Source organism: Hemitrygon akajei, chromosome 27 (genome assembly GCF_048418815.1).
Source record: "Hemitrygon akajei chromosome 27, sHemAka1.3, whole genome shotgun sequence".
Classification (NCBI taxonomy): Eukaryota; Metazoa; Chordata; class Chondrichthyes; order Myliobatiformes; family Dasyatidae; genus Hemitrygon; species Hemitrygon akajei.
Window position 1 is genome coordinate 3,153,040 of NC_133150.1, and position 22,155 is coordinate 3,175,194.

A 22,155-nucleotide genomic window follows, 5' to 3' on the forward strand; every position below is an offset into this window, starting at 1 on the left:
ATCTCTGCTTTAAAAATTAATTTTTAAAATTTTATTTAGGGATACACTGCTGTACCTAGCCTATGAATTGTGCTGCCAACAACCCAGCAATTTATTCCTAATCTAACCACAGAACAATTTACAATGGCCAATTAACATACTAATCTGGACAGTCACAGGGAGGACGTACCAACTCCTAACAGATGACTGGAGTTTAAAAGTATGAGGGAGATTTCATTGAAACCTATCGAATAGATAACGTGGATGTGGAGAGGATGTTTCATATAGTGGGCGAGACTAGGACCAAATGTCACAGCCATTTAGAGGGAAGTCCATTTAGAACAAGATGTGGAGGGATTTCTTTCGTCTGTAGAACCTGTAGAATTCATTGTCACAGATAGCTGTGGAGGCCAGGTCATTGGGTATATTCAAAGTGCAGGTTGAGAGGGATAATAAATTAGCCATGATGGAAGAGTGGAGCAGACTCGATGGACTAAATAGCTTTATTCTGCCCCTATGTCTTATGTTATAAGGGTTAGCCCCCTGCTCCACTCACTTTACAGCCATGACGGTGTGACTAAGTACAGCTCCAATACCATATACAAGTTTGCTGCTGACGCCACTGTTGTGGGCTGCATCAAAGGATGTGATGAATCAGCATACAGGAGGGAGACTGAAAATTTGGCTGAGTGGAGTAATAACAACAACCTCTCACTCAATGTCAATAAGGCCAAGGAACTGATAGTAGATTTTAAAGGTCCATGACCCAGTAATCATTGGAGGATCAGAGGTGGAGAGGGTCAGTAACTTTTAATTACTGGGTATTACTATCTCAGAGGACCCGACCTGGACCCATCAGATAAACTTAATTGCAAAGAAAGCACAACAATGCCTTTACTTCCTCATGAGTCTGCAGAGGTTCAGCATGTAATCAAAAACCTTGGCAAACTTCAGCAGGTGTGTGGTGGACAGTGTGCTGACTGGCTGCATTATGGCCTGGTATGGAAACACCGATGCCTTTGAGCAAAAAATCCTAGAAAAGGTAGTGGATTTGGCCCAGTACATCATGGGTAAAACCCTCCCAATCATTGAGCACATCTACATGAAATGTTGCTGTAGAAAAGCAGCATCCATCATCAAAGATTGTCACCACCCAGGCCATGCTCTTTTCTCGCTGCTCCATCAGGTAGAAGGTACAGGGGCCTCAGTACTCAGTATTCTGAAGTCACCAGGTTCCAGAACAGTTACTACCTTTCAACCATCAGGCTCCTGAACAAAAGGGGATAGATACTCATTTAATGACTCTTGCTATTTCATGTTTGTTATTTATTGCTATTTATTTATATCTGCATTTACAAAGTTTATTTTCAGTTACTATTCTATAGTATGCCTGCAGAAAAAGAATTTCAGGGTTGCAGATGGTGATTCTGATAATTTTACTTTGAACTCTGCTCAATACTATCTGTCAACTTAAAGTACCATGTCATAATAAAAACAATGTAAATGTCTTGTAAATTTTCTTGTAAATGTCTGCAAGGAAAATAATTTCAAGGTAGTATATAAACCCATATACATAATTTGTTAATAAAAACTTACTTTGATCTTGAGTTTGTACTTCTACACCTCCCCTACTTTTTAAAATTCTGGTTTCTGCCCCCTTAATTCCCAGTCCTGACGAAAGGGCTCAGCCTGAAACTGTATGGACATATTCAATCTATGTATATAATAAACATGAGAAATTCTGCAGGTGCTGAAATTGCAAAACAACGCACACACACATAAAATGCTGGAGGAACCTAGCAGGTCAGGCAACATCCATGGAAAGGAAACAGTCGACGTTTTCGGCCGAGATCTTTCTTCAACTCATATATAATACCTACGTTAGGTATTTATATTTATCGTGTTTTTTATCTTGTGTTTTAATTTTATTTTTGATCTATACAACCCCTTCCCATGGACATTGCTTGCACTAGCCACTCCTGGCCAAAGACGCGTTCTACGTCATCCATTTTAAGCCTTACAGTGAAACGGTTAACTTGCTGAGTCTCCTCCCTCGGGCAGCTGATGGGACATTGATGCCGCAGGCCGGCCAACGACGCTCGGTGACCAGCACTGACCCCCTCTCCGGCTGACCTTTAACTCCAGCTGACCGCACGGCAGCCAATCAGCGCCGAGGATGATGGGTTTTTAAACAAAGAGTGCCGGGCACCAAGCACAGAATCTCTAACCGAACATTATATCAATGCGCCGACAATAGACGGCGGTCGTCACTCGGTCACTCTCCACCTCAGCCTCTTCTTCTCCCTTCCTGCTCATCTCGCGGCTCGATTTCAGCCTCACCCCCCACCCCCGTATCACTCGCGTGGATGTTGCCCGCGGAGGGCCGGCACCGGGCCGATTACCGGCCGGCTGTGTTCGTGGGCGCGGGCCGGCGGCCAGCCTGCGGGAACTGGTTGCTGCGCGGAGGAAGCCGGCGGAGGTGGCGGCGGTGCTGCGTTGTTTGAGGGGCGAGACGGAACGAAGGGAAAAGGAGCTGGAACACGATCGCGAGACCGAGAGTACGCACGGACAACGACAGCTCGAGGCCGAGAGTCCCCGAGGGTGTCTGACAACCAGTCCAGTCGCGAGGCCCGAGGCTTCCAACGGCAACCACTCGAGCTCGATCGCAAGGCTCGCGAGAGCAGCGGCTCCAACTTGAGGCCGCGGAGTTAACCGTCAGCCGAGCGAGGCCGCCATCATCCGCTCCCTGTAACAACAGCAACACAGTGGCGGTGGCAGGGCCGGAGGGTCAGCCGAGAGCTGGGGGCGGTGCCATGGGCCCGGCCGGCGAGTTCATCCCGCCGCCCGAGTGCCCGGTGTTCGAACCCACACCGGAGGAGTTCGCCGACCCGTTCAAATTCATCGACAAAATCCGGCCCATCGCCGAGAAGACGGGCATCTGCAAGGTCCGCCCGCCGCAGGTGAGGCGTCTCCGGAGGATCGGGCGGTGCGGGAGCCGGGGAGAGGCCGGCCGGCCGGCCGCATGGCCTTATAGCGAACAACAAACTCCCCGAGTGGCCGAAAGGATCTCAACATGGCGGAGCCTGCGGGACCTTCCTTTGTGTTAGAGCGGGGAGGGGTTCGGAGGGAGACCCGGCGGGTGAATGTGAACGGGGCAGCGGAGCTTGTCGGGTCGGGTCGGGTCGGGGAGAGTGGCGTCTGAACTCGGGAGAGCAGTGGAGTAGGGGGTGTCTTTGTTGTCTGGGCTGTGGGGTGGACCTGGGACTGGAGGGGGTGTGGACCGGAGCAGCTGGGTGTATGCGTGAAGACTGGCGAGGGGTCCGGATCAGGGTGGCGGTTGGAGAAGGGGCTGTAGATATTGTTGGGGCGTTATGGTGGGGGTGGGGTGGGTGGGTGTGGATGAAGGGGGTGGGACTGGACTGATAAGGGTTTGTTTGACTGGACTGATAAGACTCGAGGGGTTTGGAGAAAGCGACTGGGTGGGGGTGAACTTTTTGAGGAGCGAGTGTGTCGAATTTATAACTGATCGGTGGTATCTATGGAGTCCTGTATAATGTTGTCATCTTTTATAGGGTTGGCAGCCACCTTTTGCCTGTGATGTTGATAAACTACATTTTACCCCACGAATTCAGAGACTGAATGAACTTGAGGTATTGTTTTAGAAATACTAACACGTTTTTTGTGCCTGTTTGTATTGTATGTAGCCATATTTTCTAGATAGGCTTCTTTGTGTTTTATGTAATTCTGTTATCTGATTAATAAATGTTAACCCCTAACCATTGTCTTTCGTCACTAGACTTAAAAACAAGCTTAACAATGGCTGTCCATTGCAATAAGCTTTAATTGTACAGAGACAGTTTCTAGTATCAACCTACAATGCAGCTACTTTCTGTGTTCCTTGTTGTCTCATTCCCTGTCCTGACAGGGAAGTAGATTTTCCTATATGAATTGAATTATTTTTCTTTGATACTCACCACATAACTTTATGGGCAGGAGTCATCAAAGTTATTGTTAGAATCAGGTTTAATATCACTGGCCCTATGTCATGAGATTTGTTTTGCAGCAGCAGTACATTGCAATACAGATTACAATAGGATAGTGTGTGTATATGTTTTTGGTGGGGGTGGGGTTTGGATTGCTATGGTAGTAGTGGGGTCCTCAATGAAGGATGCAGCCTTTTCTATTCTTTGCTCTAATTTAAATATAGTAATTTACTTTTTCTCTTTTAAAAATTCTTTTTATTGAATTTTCAAATAGGTTACAGAAGGAAAAAAATTATCAACCCTTCCCCCTCCCCTTAACTCCTCCCCCTAACATATCCCTATTTTTACTTTTTCTTTTGTAATTGCATTGCTGCAAAGCAGCAAATTTCACAACATATGCCAGTGATATTAATTCTCATTCTGAAATGGTTCTTGCAGTTTGCAAATGTTTACAAATCAGTGCTGTCAGTTAACCCATATGATGCTTAATTTTATTTTTTTAAAGCACTGTGGTTGTCTTAATATATCCACAAACCACACCTGGTTGCTATGATGTCACACATTTTTCCCTCAGCCATTTGCTTGATGCAAATGCAGCATCCTGTACCTCCTACCTAATATGCTCATGTCCATGGCTGTGTATCATAGCTCAGCACTGGTTTTTACTGTCACAGGATTGGTTGAGTAACTACAATGGGTGTGAGACTGCTGTGTAGAACCCATGTGTCTTCCTTCAGTTAATGTTCTTGCTATAGTGCAGAAATGAATGCAATAAGTTTGTACTCTTGAGTCACTACATAGTTGTGTATAGTATCCTGGTATCTGAATGGAAGGAGATAATTGTGTATATTGAGTTGAGTGTATGGGTTTGGGAATTGTAGGTGCATGGCCATGTCATGGGGTTGGAGCTGCCTTGGTGTATTTCTTCTAGTCAACATTTTGCATTGCTCAAACTTTTTGGAGATGTACTGCCTGGAACACATCAACAGATGCGAGTGGACTCAGAGGGATTATGTAGATTTGGAGACAGACAGACTTTTTGTCAGTGCATGCTGCATTGGGAGCAACCGTAGTGTTGTGGTTAACGTAATGCTATTACAGCTTGGGGCATCGGAGTTCAGAGTTCAGTGCATCCTCTAAGGAGTCTCTGTATGTCCTCGTGGAATACGTGTATTGTCACCAGGTTCTCTAATTTCCTCCCAGTCTAAAGATAAAGTAGGTATAACCTATTCTGTGATTAGGTTAGGGTTGAGTCAGGACTGTTGAGAGTTGCTGGGGTGGCGTGGCCTGAAGGGCCTCCTCGGCACTAAATAAAGATAGCATTTATCTCTAGGGTAGGGGTATGCACGATGCACTGATGAGGCAGGGAGGGTTTAAGCTGGTGACTTACCCTGTGCTGCACCTCCATGTAATTGATTTTTTTTTGTCATGTGTCCCAAGAATCTGAAAAATTTTCAACATTCTGATCTTTTACCCTTTTAAATATTATGCTTTCCTGTTTGTGCACCAAAATGGATGACCACATTTTCTACAACTTGTTACATTGTTTCTTCATGCAAATCATTGGTTTTACTTAAATCTTATATACTATGAATATTAATCCTTCTCGCCCAAGTATGAGGGGTGATTGATAAGGTGGTGGTCTAAGGTAAAAGGAGTCAATTTTAGAAAACCTAGCACATTTATTTTTCAACATGGTCCCCTCCTACATTTACACACTTAGTCCAGTGGTTGTGGAGCATACGGATCTTGGACCTCCAGGAAGTGTCCACAGGGGTGATTGTGATTGATAAGTTTGTGGCCTAAGGTAGAAGGTGAGTTATTAACTTTAAACTTTCTGCATGATCACTCAAAAAGTTGAACTGCATGTGCATGTAACGAGAGCTGTATAACTCATACAGCTTGGGCCACAAACTTATCAAGCACCCCTGCTGTGGACACTTTCTGGAGGTCCAAGATCCGTATGCTCCACGGCCGCTGGACTAAGTGTAGGAGGGGACCATGTTGAAAAATAAATGTGCTATGTTGTCTAAAATTGACTCCTTCTAATCTAGGCCACGAACTTATCAATCATCCCTCGTAAAAACAGTGGTATGAAAGGTGAAATGTCTGTTTTGCAGAATCAAAGTTGGGCAGGTAAAACTTTCAGAGAAATGGCTGACCTTTTAAGCAGAAGTTCAAGGATATTGACACAATTGGATAATGAAGTATTCTGCAAGATGGAGATGGTGGACAGGAAGAAAGGAGTCTATGATATTTGCTGAGAGCAGCTTTAATTATTAAAGGGCAACATGCATTTGTTAAAGGCGAGTTGTATTTGACTAATTTCATTGAAACAGTTTGATAAATGCAATATGGGCTTGAGACCGAGTAGATTAGGCCCATTGAGCCTGCTCCACCATTCTGTTTTGGCTGTTTTATTATCCCTCCTAACTCCATTCTCCTGACTGGCAATGAATTCCATAGAATGTGAAGTATCTGTACATATTTTCACAAATCATTTGATAAACTTTAAGGTTGGTTAACAAAATGAAAGATGAAATAAAATTGTACAAAATTAGCCTGGAAAAGAATCCATGTTTACAGATCTTTCCAAGTACTTGTGCTGGACTTTATTTCTGATTTGGATTTGGGCATTGGTGAAATATAAAAATGTAGAAAATGAATTTAGTGGTGTGTTGAAGAAGTGACAAATAGACTGCAAGGGGACCTTAGATTGGCAGAATAGGGAGAGAAGGTGTTATATTGACAGAATGAATGAGTTGTTTTATTCAGTGTTCTAAACAGTGAATAGGAATAGAAGGATCTGTGTATGCCCATAAATACAGGGCCTTTTTTAAAAAAAAAGTATTCACCCCCCCCCCCCCCCCCCAAGAAGTTTCATGTTTTGATTTACAACATAGAATTTGGCTTTTTTGATCAACAGAAAACTGGTCAACAGAAAAAAAAAAAACAGAAAACTGGTCAACAGAAAAAAAAAAACCTCAGGCTAGTGAAAACAAATTTCTATAAATTGGTCTAAATTTATTACATTATTAAACACAAAATAGTTGATTGCTTAAGTATTCACACCCTTAAAGTCAGTATTTAGTAGTGGCACCTCTGGCAGCAATTACAGCCTTGATTGGTGTGGATGGGTCTATGTCAGATTGCATGGTGATCATGAGTGAACAGCCCTTTTCAAATTCAGCCACAAATTCTCAAATGGATTGAGGTCTGGACTCTGATTTGGCTATTCCAGGGTATTAATTTTGTTCTTAAGTCATTCCTCTGTAACTTTTGCTTTGTGCTTGGGGTCATTGTCTTGCTGGAAAACAACTCTTATCCCAAGTTGCAGTTCTCTTACAGACTGCATCCCTGTATTTTGCTACATTCATTTTATCCTCTACCTTAAAGTCTTCCAGTCCTGCTACAGTGAAGTATCACCATAGGAAGATGCAGCCACCTCCATGCTTCACAGTAGGGATGGTGCCTTTTTGATGTGGGGTGTTCGGCTTGTGCCAAACATAGTGTTTAGTCTGATGGCCAGAAAATATCAGTTTTGGTTTTATCAGACCATTGAAGCCTCTTGCAGCTGAATTCAGACTCACTCATGCCTTCTAGCAAATTCTATCCAAGATTTAATGCGTTTTTTTAAAATTGGCTTTCCCTTTGCCCCTTTCCCACAAAGCTGTGACTGGTGAAACACCTGGGCAACAGTTGTATGCAGTCTCTCCTCAAGCTCTTCTGAAGCTTGTAGCTCCTCCGGAGTTGTCATAGATCTCTGGGTGGCCTCCCTCAATAGTCCCCTTCTTGCACGGTCACTCAGTTTTTGAGAATGGCCTGCTCTCAGCAGGTTTACAGCTGTGCCATTTCTTTCCATTTCTTGCTAATTGACTTAACTGTACTCCCAGGGGTATTCAGTGACCTGGAAATTTTCTTGTATCCATTTCCTGACTTTTGCTTTTCAATAATCTTATTGCGGGCTGCTGGGAGTGTTGTTTTGTCTTCATGGAGTAGTTTTTGCCAGGATATTGACTCACTAGCAGTTGGACCTTCCAGGTACGGGTGTATTTTTGCTACAATCAATTGAAACAGCTTGATTGCACGTAGGTCTCCAAAAACATGTTTCTATTTAATTAATTATGTGACTTCTGAAACCAATTGGCTGCACCAGAGATTTTGCCGGGGGGGGGGTGAATACTTAAACAATTAATAATGTTTTATATTTGTGACTAATTTGGATCACTTTGTAGAAATCCGTTTTCACTTTGACAGTTTTTTCTGTTGATCAGTGTGAAAAAGCAAATCAAATCCACTGTGGTTCAAAGTTGTAAAACAATAAAACATGGAAACTTCTAGGGGGGGAGCAGGAGGGGAATGTGGATACTTATAAGCACTATATTTGATAATTGCAGGACATTTTGAGAGCAGCAAGTCAAACCTATGGAATTCTTTTACTTGTAATGGGAAACAAGTAGCAATTTGTAAATGTCTGCAGTGGAGTATTGCAGCCACTTACTGGTTTTGGTTCAGGGGAAGGTACAGAAGAAGCTTTAGGTTCTGGCTAAAAGTGTTGTAGCAGGGAAAGACAAGACTGAATTTAGTGGAGGTATACTAAAAGGTGATGCTGTTCTCATTGAAATATTCAGAACGGCAGTAACATACACATCACAAATTGTTGATGTGCTGAAGGGATAATGAAGTAGGAAGAAATTCTTGATTTATAAGTCACTGACTAAGGGGCATAAAAACAGTGTATAATGGAAGGGAATCAGTGCTTGAGTAGAGATACTTAGGCTGATTTTTGGGGTCATAGATGTTGCTGCAAATTCAAATTGGAGGACTGGCCTTAGGCTGATGTGCATCCTTGTGAACTGTAACTATCCAGTCTTAACCATTGTGTTCACAGGCTCAGACCAGAGTAAAACTCAACTTTTTGGACCAGATAGCAAAATTCTGGGAACTGCAAGGTTCAACATTAAAAATTCCACATGTGGAGAGGAAGATTTTGGATTTGTTTTTACTCAACAAGGTAAGAGTTAATAATAGAAACCTGCACATGCTGGAAAACTGAAGTAAACCAAAAATGCCGGAAACGGACATCACTGAGGTTGCTCTTGAAATAATGACTTCTGGTTGACTGGAAGTGTGTTACCAGGACATGGGCTTGCTTTACAGTTGCAAGGAAGTTTGTGAACCCTTTGCAATTACCTGATTTTCTGCATTAATTACTCATAAAATGTGATCTTCATACAAGTCACAATAATAGACCAACTCAATTTGCTTAAGCTAATAACACACAAGCAATTGTACTTGTAAATATTGAGTGCAATATTTGTACAATTAGTCTGGGCTCAAACAAGTGTGTGAACCTTTGGGGGTAATGCCTTCTACAAAAGCTTTTTGGAGTCCACAGACTCTTCCAACCCTTTGACCTCTTCTCATCCTAGCTGTCATTCATGCCGGGTCTTCACTATTGCCTCTGACCTTCCCCACCTTTGTCCACCTGCACCAACATCCACCATGACACTGAGCTTTTCTTTCGCTGCCTCTGTCTCTAAGCCTACTATTTTGGCAAGGACTCTTCAATGCACCCTGATGTCTTCTCCCATCTTCAACTGTTCTCCTCTTCCTGGACACCCTTTTCTGGTCTTCTGCTTGCTCTGAATGTTATTGGCAACTGCCGACAGAACTGTCTCGATTTCAACACTTCCCTCTAATTCCAACTTCACTCCTCCTGAACAGTCTGCTCTTTAGTCCCTCTGCACTAATCCTAACCTCACAATCAAATGGTGTACTGACTTTTACCTTGCTGGGGCACAGTGACAACTCTTGACACCACCTCTTTCTTGTCGCTTCAACAGAACCCCACTAAGGTACAGCAGGCCATTGTTTCCCACACCTTCACTGACCATTTTAGCTCTGGGTATCTCCCGTCCACTGCCAGTTACCAAGACCCACACCTCCCGTTTCTACCTCTTGCCCAAGATCCACAAACCTGCTTGTCCAGGTAGACCCATTGCTTCAGTTTGTTCCTGCCCCACTGAACTTGTATATGCATTCTTCTACTGTTTTATACCCCAAGTCCAGTCACTTCCTACCTATATCTGTGGCACTTCACATACTCTAGGACTTTTCAAGGATTTTCAGTTCCCTGACCCCCATCTTATTTTCAGTATGGATATCCAGTTTGTATACACCTCCATCGCCTCCAGGAAGGCCTCAGAGTTCTGTTTCTTTCTGGATACCAAACCCAACCAGTTCCCCTCTGTCTAGTGGAACATGTCCTCACTCTTAATAATTTCTCCTTTGGCTCCTCCCACTTACAAACAAAATCTGTAGCCATGGCCACTTGCACTGGTCCCAGCTATGTCTGTCCATTGGTCAGCTATTTAGAACAGTTCCAAGCCTACACTGGTGTCTCCCTGCCCGCCCCCACCCTTCATCGACTGCATTGGTGCTGCTTCCTGGACTTCAACTTTGCCCCCAGTTTCCACCCTGGCCTCCAATTTACCTGGTCCATTTCTGACACCTCCCTCCCCTTTCTCGATCTCGGACAGCTTATCTACTGATGTCTATTATAATCCCACGGGCTCTCATAGCTAACTGGACCATACCTCTTCATGCCTTATTACTTGTATATTTAAAAAAAAAGGCCATCCACTTCTCAATTCTTCCATCTCTGTAGCATATGCTCTCAGGGTGAGGCTTTTCCTTCCAGAACAAAGGAAATGTCCTCCCTTTTCAAAGAAAGGAGCATCCCTTCCTCCCCCACCAACACTATCCTCAACCACATCTCTTCCATTTCACACACCTGCTCTCGCCTCATCCTTCCGCCACCCTACCAGGATAAGGTTCCTTTTGTCCTTGCCTACCACCCCACCAGCCTCTGCATCCAGCACAGAATTCTCTGTAACTTCTGCCATCTCCAATGGGATCCTACCACCAAGTGCATCTTTCCCTCCCCCTCCCCCCCCACCTTCACTTCCTGCTTTCTGCAGGGATCACTCCCTATGTCACTCCCTTGCCCATCTGATCTTCCCCACTGATCACCCTCCTGGCATTTACCTTTGCAAGGGGAACAAGTGCTACACTTGCTCCCTCACTATTATTCAGGCCCCCAAACAGTCCTTCCAGGTGAGGTGACACTTCACTAGTGAGTCATGTACTGTGTCCAGAGCTCCTGGTGTGGCCTCCTGTTATTGTTGAGACACAATGTAGTTTGGGAGACTGCTTTGTCAAGCACCTACACTCTGTCTGCCAGAAGAAGTGGGATCTCCCAGTGACCACCTATCTTAAATCCACTTCTTATTTTGATATGTCTGACCATGGCCTCTACTGTAGTGATGAGGCCACACTCAGGATGAAGGAACAACATCTTGTATTCTGTTTGGGTCCAACCTGATGGTGGAAATATCGATTTATTGAACATTGTGCACCCCCCCCCCCCCCACCATTTTCCATCCTCTTTCCCTCTCTCACCTTGTCTCCTTTCCTCTGGCGCTCCTCTTCTCTCCCCTACCCCCTCCCCCACCCTTTGGTGAGACCCAATGTAGTTTGAGAGACCACTTTGCTGAGCACCTACGCTTCATCTGCCAGAAAAAGCAAGATCTCCCAGTGGCCATTGATTATAATTCAATTTCCCTTTCCCATTCTGACATGGCCACGCTCAGGTTGGAGGAGCAACACCTTGTTTTCCATTTGGGCAGCCTCCAACCTTCCGGCATGAACATCGATTTCTCAAACTTCCAGTAATGCCCCCCCCCCCCCCCACCATTCTCTATCCTCTTTTCCCTCCATACCTCATTTAACTCCTCTGCACTTTGTTGCTGCTCCTGTTCTCTTTCTTCCATGGCTTTCTGCCCCCTCCTTCTCCAGCCCTGTATCTCTTTCACCAATCAACTTCCCAGCTCTTTACTTCACCCCTCCCCCTCCCATTTTCACCTACCACCATGTTTCTTCCTTCCCTCCCCCATCCCTTTTGAATCTACTCATTGTTTTTTTCCCTCTGGTCCTGCTGAAGGGTCTCGGCCTGAAAGCATTGACTGTATTCTGCCTGGCCTGAGTTTCTCCAGCATTTTGTTTGTCGTTTGGAGTCAGGCGTTCCGATCAGTGGGATGAGATTGGATATGTGGGTTGTAGAGGTGCCCTGGCCTCATTCTGGTATATGAAAATAAATATATATAATGAATAGAAATAAAAAAGACAGGTTACTGGCAGAGCTTGCTCTACTCACAAAAGATTGGTTTATGTGCACCATGTTTTGATCAAAACAACTTTCAGAGGACCTTAGAAGAACTGTAGAGATGGTTGAAGCTGGAAAAGGCTACAAAAGCATTTCTAAAGACCTGAGTGTTCATCAGTCCCCAGCAAGAGAAATGAAGGAGGTTCAGTACTGTTGCTACTCTCCCTAACACTGGGTGTCCTGAAAAGATTACACCAAGAGCATCACATGCAATGTTGAAGGAGGTGAAAAAGAACCCAAGGGTAGCATCAAGAGACCTGCAGATATCTCTAGTTTGTTATGTGTCCACTATAAGAAAAACACTGAGCAAGAATGGTGTTTGTGGAAGAACACCACAGACAAAATCAGTTCTCCAAGAGAAACCTTACTGCATGTCTCAAGTTTGCAAAAGATCACCTGGATATTCCATGCTTCTGGGGCAATGTTCTGTGGACTGATGAGACAAAAGTTGAACTTTTTGGCAGAAGTACCCACTTCTATGTTTGGAGGAAAAAGAGCAGTGCATACCAACATCAAAACATCTAACTGTGGAGCATGGTGAAAGGGACATCATGGTTTGGGGCTGCTTTGCTGCCTTAGGGCCTGGACAGTTTGTAGAAGTTTAGGGAGCAATGAATTCAAAATTGTATCAAGACATTTTACAGGAGAAAGTCAGGATTACAGTCTGTCTCCTGAAGCTTAATATGATTTTAATGATACAAGACAGATCTGGAAGATGAGAGTAAATCGACAATAGCTTAAAAAGAAAATTTGTGGTTTGGAATGGCAAAGACAGCTTAGACCTGAACTCAATTGACTGCTCTGGCATGACCTGAAGTGGACTGTTCATGCAAAGTATCCCAGAAATATTGATGAACTGAAACAGTTTTCTATGGAGGAATAGTGTAAAATCCCTCATCGCTGCAAGTTTGATCAGCAGCCATGAGAACCATTTGGTGGAGGTTATTTCTGCTAAAGGATGTACCAGTTACTAAATACATTGGTTCACATACTCTTTCTAGTCTGGACTGTGAATGATTAAACATTGTGTTCAATAAAGACATGAAAAGTCCAGTAGTTTGTTATTTTAGATATGCTGTCTATTATTGAATATCGACCACATTTGAGTAATTAATGCAGAAAACCAGGTAAATGCAAAGGGATCACAAACATTTTCTTGCAACTGAGAGACTGGAAAGATTGGCACTTTTTTCAGTGGAGTGTTGAAACTGTGGAGCATGGGGTGAATGGCTCCAGTCATTTTCAGGGCAGAACTATAGGGTATAGATTTGGAGGAAGGAGGAGAAAGCTTTAGAATGGGTGAGAGTGGCAAGCCTTTCCACACTTGGTAAATATATGGAACAAACAGCCAGAATAAATGATAGAGGTGGATTCAATTATAGTTGTATGTTTAGAAGGAAAAGTTTAAAGGGATATGAGCCAAATGCATGGAAATGGCATTAGCTCTAGAAGGCAACTTGGTTGCCATGGATGTTGAGCCAAAGGATTTGTTTCCATCCTATATGGTTATGTACTGTCCAGATACGGACCCATGTGGCCATGACACCCACATACACTAGTTGTAACATAATATATAAACTGTGTCCATCTGTGTTGCTGCTTTCATGGAGGTGTGGGCTGGCATCCCAAGGTCTGTACAAAACTCCTGATGTCTTCCTAACTGAATATGACCTCTGACAGTGCTTACTTAGCACTTGACTGGATCCAATTTTATGTCAATGCTGGAGGAATTCAGCAACTCGGGCAGCATCAATGGAAATGAATAAATAGTCAACATTTCGGGCTGAGAACTAGGGGTGGGGGGGGGGGGGAGGAACACTAGGTATCTGTAGAAGGTGATGGGTGAAACTTCTGGCTCTATTCTTAATCATCTACGAGTCCCAATTTTTGTCATCTGTTAACTTACTGAATTTACCCTTGCATCTTAATTCAACATTACAAAGAATAATGGTCCCAGTACTAGTTACTGTGGTGTAAAACTTGTTACTGATTTTTCATTTGGGGTTGGGAGGGGGTGGAGAACTATTATTCCTATCACTGCCAGTTTTGGATTCGGTTCACCAACATGCCTTCTACCTTCATTTTCTGGACCAGTCTACCATCAGGAGCTTTCATAGTCCATACAGATAATATCTTCCACCATAACTTTGTCAACCTCTTTGATTGCCTCCTCAAAAGAAACTCAGATTTGTGGGAAGTGATCTTCCTTGCACAAAACTCTTTGTAGTGAGTCCTACTGCCTTTCCAACTGAGCACCATAACATAGAGGAGCAGAATTAGGCATTTGGTTCATCGAGTCTGCTCTGCCTTTTATCATCGCTGATCCAGTTTTCCTCAGCCCCGATCTCCTGCCTTGTTACTATATCCTTTCAAGCCCTCTGTCTTTAAATATACATAGACTCAGCCTCCACAACTGCCTTTGGCAAAGAACTCCACATATTCACCACCCTCTAGCTAAAGGCTGTGTCCTATGGTTTTGGACTCCTACCAGAGGAAATCTGCATCCACTTAATCAAGGTCTTTCACCATTTGATAGGTTTCAATGTGGTCACCCCTCATTCTGAATTCTAGTGAATACAGGCCCAGGACCATTAAATCCTGGAATCATTTTTGTGAACCTCCTTTGAACCCTCTCCAGTTTCAGTACATTGCTTCTAAGATAAGGGGCCCAAAGAGATGATAGACAGGCAGGAGAGGAGATGATCCCACAGCCAGTGGGATGAGTTACAGGGCAATAGAGGCATGGTGCAGTTAAAATAGCAAGAAATATTGGACTGAAAGTGTATTTGAATGCATGCAGCATAAGAAATAGGTGATTTTGAAATTCAGCTACAGATTGGCAACTATGATGATGTGGCCATCTCTGAAACTTGGCTAAAGGATGGCTGCCATTGGGAGCTGACTGTCCAAGGATATGCGGTATATCGGAAAGATAGGTTAGTAGGCAGAGGGGGTGGTGTGGCTCTGTATAAGAAATAATATTAAATCAACAGGAATGACATAGGATTGGAAGGTGTAGAGTCTCTATGGGTTGAGTTAAGAAATGACGAGGGTAAAAGGATCCTAATGGTAGTTATATACAGGCCTCCAAACAGTAGTGGGGATGTGGATTGCAAATTACATCGGGAGATAGAAAAGGCATGTCAGAAGGGCAATGTCATGATAACTGTTGGAGATTTTAACATGAAAGTGGATTGGGAAAACCAGATCAGTACTGGACCTTGAGAGAATTTGTAGAATGTCTAAAAATGGCTTTTTAGAACAGGTTGTTCAGCCCACTAGAGCATTGGCTGTGCTGGATTGGGTGTTGTGCAATAATCTGGAGTTGCTAAGAGCTTAAGGTTAAGGAACAGTGATCACAATATGATTGAGTTCACTTTGAAATTTGAGAAGGAGAAACTAAATTCCATGAGTTGGTATTTCAGTGGAATAAAAAAAATTACAATGGCATGAGAAGGGGAGCTGGGCGTGGTTGACTGGAAAGAGACACTAGCAGGAAGGACAGCTTAGTAACAATGGCTGGAGTTAATGCGAAAAATGAGGGAATTTCAAGACGTGTTCCAAATAAAAAATTTTTGAATGGAAGAAGGACACTATGGTGGCTGACAAGTGAAGTTAGAACCAAAGCAAAAGAGAAGGCATGCAAGGAAGCCAAATCTGGTGGGAAGATAGAGGATTAGGAAGCTGTTAAAAACTAGCAGAAGAAAACTAAGAAAGTCATTGTGAAGGAAAAGATGAATTATGAAAGGAAGCTGGTGATTAATATCAAAGAAGATACTAAAAGCTTTTTTAAAAAAGTACATGAAGAGTGTAAGAGAGTTGAGGGTAGATATGGGACCAATGGAAAATGACGCTGGAGATATTGTAATGAGAGATGCAGAGATGGCAGAGGAAGTGAATGTGTATTTTAGACCATAAGATGCAGGTGCAGAAGTAGGCCATTCAGCCCACCGAGTCTGCTCCGCCATTCAATCATGGGCTGATCCAATTCTTCCAGTCATCCCCACTCCCCTGCCTTCTCCCTGTACCCTTTGATGCCCTGGCTAATCAAGAACCTATCTGTCTGCTTTGAATGCCCCCAGTGACTTGACCTTCACAGTGGCTCGTGGCAACAAATTCCACTGGTTGACCACACTCTGACTAAAGTAATTTCTCCACATCTGTTATAAATGGAGGTCCTTCAATCTTGAAGTCATGCCATCTTGTCCTGGACTCCCTTACCATGGGAAATAACTTTGCCATATCTAATCTGTTCAGGCCTTTTAACATTCGGAAGGTTTCTATGAGAAGCCCTCATTCTCCTGAACTGCAGGGAATATAGCCCAAGAGCTGCCAGATTTTCCTCATAAGGTAACTCTTCCATTCCTGCAATCATTCCCATGAATTTTTTCTGAATCCTCTGCAAGGGCAGTATATCCTTTCTAAAATAAGGAGCCCAAAACTGCACACACCACTGTGGTCTCATGAGTGCCTTATAACCATATAACAATTACAGCATGGAAACAGGCCATCTCGGCCCTTCTAGTCCATGCCGAATGCTTACTCTCACCTAATTCCACTGACCTGCACTCAGCCCATAACCCTCCAATCCTTTCCTGTCCATGTACCTTTCCAATTTTGCTTTAAATGACAATACCGAACCTGCCTCTACCACTTCTACTGGAAGCTTATTCCACACAGCTACCACTCTCTGAGTAAAGAAATTCCCCCTGGTGTTACCCTTAAACTTTTGCCCCCTAACTTTCAACTCATGTCCTCTTGTTTGAATCTCCCCTACTCTCAATGGAAAAAGCCTATCCACATCAACTCTTATCTATCCCCCTCATAATTTTAAATACCTCTATCAAGTCCCCCCTCAACCTTCTACGCTCCAAAGAATAAAGACCTAACTTGTTCAATCTTTCCCTGTAACTTAGGTGCTGAAACCCAGGTAGCATTCTAGTAAATGTTCTCTGTACTCTCTATTTTGTTGACATCTTTCCTATAATTTGGTGACCAGAACTGTACACAATACTCCAAATTCGGCCTTACCAATGCCTTGTACAATTTTAACATTACATCCCAACTCCTATACTTAATGCTCTGATTTATAAAGGCCAACATACCAAAAGCTTTCTTCACCACCCTATCCACATGAGATACAACCTTCAGGGAACTATGCACCATTATTCCTAGATCACTCTGTTCTACTGCATTCTTCGATGCCCTACCATTTACCATGTATGTCCTATTTGGATTATTCCTACCAAAATGTAGCACCTCACACTTATCAGCATTAAACTCCTTCTGCCATTGCTCAGCCCACTCTTCTAACTGGCCTAAATCTCTCTGCAAGCTTTGAAAACCTACTTCATTATCCACAACACCACCTATCTTAGTATCATCTGCATAATTACTAATCCAATTTACCACCCCATCATCCAGATCATTAATGTATATGACAAACAACATTGGACCCAGTACAGATCCCTGAGGCACACCACTAGTCACTGGCCTCCAACCTGACAAACAGTTATCCACCACTACTCTCTGGCATCTCCCATTCAGCCACTGTTGAATCCATTTTACTACTTCAATATTGATACCTAACGATTGAACCTTCCTAACTAACCTACCGTGCGGAACATTGTCAAAGGCCTTACTGAAGTCCATATAGACAACATCCACTGCTTTACCCTCATAACCTCTTCAAAAAATTCAATAAGATTTGTCAAACATGACCTTCCATGCACAAATCCATGTTGACTGTTCCTAATCAGACCCTGTCTATCCATATAATTATATATACCATCTCTAAGAATACTTTCCATTAATTTACCCACCACTGGCGTCAAACTGACAAGCTGATAATTGCTAGGTTTACTCTTCGAGCCCATTTTAAACAATGGAACCACATGAGCAGTACGCCAATCCTCGGGCACCATCCCCATTTCTAATGACATTTGAAATATTTCTGTCAGAGCCCCTGCTATTTCTGCACTAACCTCCCTCAAGGTCCTAGGGAATATCCTGTCAGGACCCGGAGATTTATCCACTTCTATATTCCTTAAAAGCGCCAGTACTTCCTCCTCTTTAATCGTCATAGTTTCCGTAACTTCCCTACTTGTTTCCCTTACCTTACACAATTCAATATCCTTCTTCTTAGTGAATACCGAAGCAAAGAAATTGTTCAAAATCTCCCCCATCTCTTTTGGCTCCACACATCGCTGTCCACTCTGATTCTCTAAGGGACCAATTTTATCCGTCTCTATCCTTTTGCTATTAATACAACTGTAGAAACCCTTTGGATTTATTTTCACCTTACTTGCCAAAGCAACCTCATTATCTTCTTTTAGCTTTTCTACTTTCTTAAGATTCTTTTTATATTCTTTATATTCCTCAAGCACCTCATTTACTCCATACTGCCTATATTTATTGTAGGGGTCTCTCTTTTTCCTAACCAAGTTTCCAATATCCCTTCAAAACCATGGCTCTCTCAAACTTTTAACCTTTCCTTTCAACCTAACAAAAACATAAAGATTCTGTAGCCTCAAAATTTCACCTTTAAATGACCGCCATTTCTCTATTACATCCTTCCCATAAAAGAAATTGTCCCAATCCACTCCTTCTAAGTCCTTTCGCATCGCCTCAAAGTTAGCCTTCCCCAATCAAAAATCTCAACCCTGGGTCCAGTCCTATCCTTATAGAGCCTGAACATTACATCCCTGCTCATATATTCTATACCTCTAGAAATGAATGCCAGCATTGCATTTGCGGCCTTCACCACCGACTTAACCTGGAGGGTATCCTGCACAAGGACTCACAAGTCCCTTTGCATCTCTGCATTTTGAATTCTCTCCCCATCTAAATAATAGTCTGCCTGTGTATTTCTTCCACCAAAGTGCATGACCATACACGATCAAACACATTTCATTTGCCACTTCTTTGCTCACTCCCCTAAACTATCTAAGTCTCTCTGCAGGCCCTCTTGTTTCCTTAACACTACCGGCTCCTCCACCTATCTTTGTATCACCAGCAAATTTAGCCACAAATCCATTAATGTCATAGTCCAAATCATTGATGTACATCATAAAAAGCAGCAGTCCCTGTCGAACTCCACTGGTAATCAGCAGCCAGCCAGAATAGGATCCCTTTATTCCCATTTTGTTTTCTGCTGATCAGCCAATGCTCCACCTGTGAATTTGTTGCCACGAGTGGCTATGGAGGCCATCAGTGGGTGTATTTAAGGCAGAGATAGATAGGTTCTTGATTAGCCAGGGCATCAAAGGGTATGGGGAGAAGGCAGAGGAGTGAGGATGACTGGAAGAATTGAATCAGCCAATTGATTGAATGGCCACCTGCTTCTCCAGCTAAGTTCATATTATCTGTAAACTTTGCAACAAAGCCATTAATTCTATCACAACTCTCTGATACCTCCTCTTATTTACCCCTTGATCATGACCCCACTAAGGAGCACCAGGCCATTGTCTCCTATACCATCACCAACCTTATTAGCTCTGGGGATCTCCCATCCACTGCCACCAACCTCATAGTTCCCACACCCCGCACTTCCCATTTCTACCTCCTACCCAAGATCCACAAACCTGCCTGTCCAGGTAGACCTATTGTCTCAGCCCCACTGAACTCATTTCTGCATACCTTGACACTGTCTTATCCCCCCTTGTTCAATCTCTTCCCACCTATGTTCGTGACACTTCTCATGCTTTGAATTTTTTCAATGATTTTAAGTTCCCTGGCCCCCACTGTTTTATTTTCACCATGGACGTCCAGTCCCTATATACCTCCATCCCCCACCGAGATGGTCTCGAAGCTCTTCGGTTTTTTTTGGATTCCAGACCTAACCAAATCCCCTCTACCACCACTCTCCTCTGTCTAGCGGAATTAGTTCTTACTCTCAATAATTTCTCCTTTGGCTCCTCCCACTTCCTCCAAACCAAGGGTGTAGCCATGGGCACCTGTATGGGTCCCAGTTATGCCTACCTTTTTGTTGGCTTTGTGGAACAGTCCATGTTCCAAGGCTATACCGGTATCCATCCCCCTCTTTTCCTTCGCTACATCGACGACTGCATTGGCGCTGCCTCTTGCACGTGTGCTGAGCTCGTCGACTTCATTAACTTTGCCTCCAACTTTCACCCTGCCCTCAAATTTATCTGGTCCATTTCCGATACCTCCCTCCCCTTTCTTGATCTTTCTGTCTCCATCTCTGGAGACGGCCTATCTACTGATATTTACTATAAGCCTACAGACTCTCACAGCTACCTTGACTATTCCTCTTCCCACCCTGTCTCTTGCAAAAAGGCTATCCCCTTCTCACAATTCCTCCGTCTCTGCCGCATCTGCTCTCAGGATGAGGCTTTTCATTCCAGGACGAAGGAGATGTCTTCCTTTTTTAAACAAAGGGGCTTCCCTTCATCCACCATCAACTCTGCTCTCAAACGCATCTCTCCCATTTCCCGCACATCTGCCCTCACCCCATCCACCTGCCACCCCACTCGGGATAGGGTTCCCCTTGACCTTACCTACCACCCCACCAGCCTCCAGGTCCAACGTATAATTCTCCGTAACTTCCACCACCTCCAACGGGATCCCACTGCCAAACACATTTTTCCCTCCCCCCCTTCTGCTTTTCGCAGGGGTCGCTCCCTGCACGACTCCCTTGTCCACTCGTCCCCCCCATCCCTTCCCACCGATCTCCCTCCTGGCACTTATCCTTGTAAACAGAACAAGTGCTACACCTGCCCTTACACTTCCTCCCTCACCACCATTCAGGGCCCCAGACAGTCCTTCCAGGTGAGGCGACACTTCACCTGTGAGTCGGCTGGTGTGGTATACTGCGTCCGCTGCTCCCGGTGTGGCCTTTTATATATTGGTGAGACCTGACACAGACTGGGAGACCGTTTCGCTGAACACCTACGCTCGGTCTGCCAGAAAAAGCAGGATCTCCCAGTGGCCACACATTTTAATTCCACATCCCATTCCCATTCTGATATGTCTATCCATGGCCTCCTCTATTGTCAAAATGAATCCAAACTCAGGTTGGAGGAACAACACCTTATATACCGGCTGGGTAGCCTCCAACCTGATGGCATGAACATTGACTTCTCTAACTTCCGTTAATGCCCCTCCTCCCCTTCTTACCCCATCCCTGACATATTTAGTTGTTTGCCTGTTCTCCATCTCCCTCTGGTGCTCCCCCCTCCCCTTTCTCCTGAGGCCTCCCGTCCCATGATCTTTTCCCTTCTCCAGCTCTGTATCACTTTGGCCAATCACCTTTTCAGCTCTCAGCTTCATCCCACCCCCTCCGGTCTTCTCCTATCATTTCACATTTCCCCCTCCCCTCCTACTTTCAAATCTCTTACTATCTTTCCTTTCGGTTAGTCCTGATGAAGGGTCTCGGCCTGAAACGTCGACAGCGCTTCTCCCTACAGATGCTGCCTGGCCTGCTGTGTTCTACCAGCATTTTGTGTGTGTTGTTGTTTGAATTTTCAGTATCTGCTGAATCCCTCGTGTTTGCCCATTAATTCTATCATCTAAATCATTGATATGTAGCATATAAAGAATCAGTCCCAACCCAGACCCTTATGAAGCACCACTAGTTACTGGCAACCAATCAGAAAAAGCTGCCTCTGTACACACCCTGCCTCCTGCCAATCAGCCACTGTTTTATCCATGCTGGAATCTTTCCTGTAATACTATGGGTCATAGCTTGTTAAGCAGCCTTGTCAAAGGCCTTCTGAGAATCCAAGTGCACATCAACTAGTTCTGCTAGTTCTCCTTTGTCTATCCTGCTTGCTATTTCAAAGAATTCCAGCAGATTTGTCAGGAAAGACTTTCCCTTGAGAAAACCATGCCTGTTTTAACATTTACCCCCAAGTACACTGAGACGTCATCCTTAATAATCAACTCCAACATTGAACTAAACATACAAATATAAAAAACATACAGCATAATGCAGGCCGTTCGGCC

At 43.9% G+C, this 22,155-nt stretch overlaps 1 protein-coding gene across 3 annotated transcripts in view; it reads left to right on the forward strand.

Annotated features, from left to right (window-relative positions):
* The first annotated feature begins 2,060 nt into the window (after positions 1-2,060).
* Positions 2,061-22,155, forward strand: part of LOC140717089 (lysine-specific demethylase 5B-like) — a 144,549-nt gene continuing 124,454 nt past the window's right edge. For 2 of the 3 annotated variants that reach the window (XM_073030275.1, XM_073030276.1), the window contains exons 1-3: positions 2,064-2,939; positions 3,552-3,629; positions 8,854-8,976. In XM_073030275.1, the coding sequence (XP_072886376.1) occupies positions 2,793-2,939; positions 3,552-3,629; positions 8,854-8,976 (348 nt within the window). In that variant the 5' untranslated portion in view covers positions 2,064-2,792. Of the gene's footprint in view, positions 2,940-3,551; positions 3,630-8,853; positions 8,977-22,155 lie in introns of all 3 variants that reach the window. The other variant, XM_073030277.1, reaches the window with a different exon arrangement.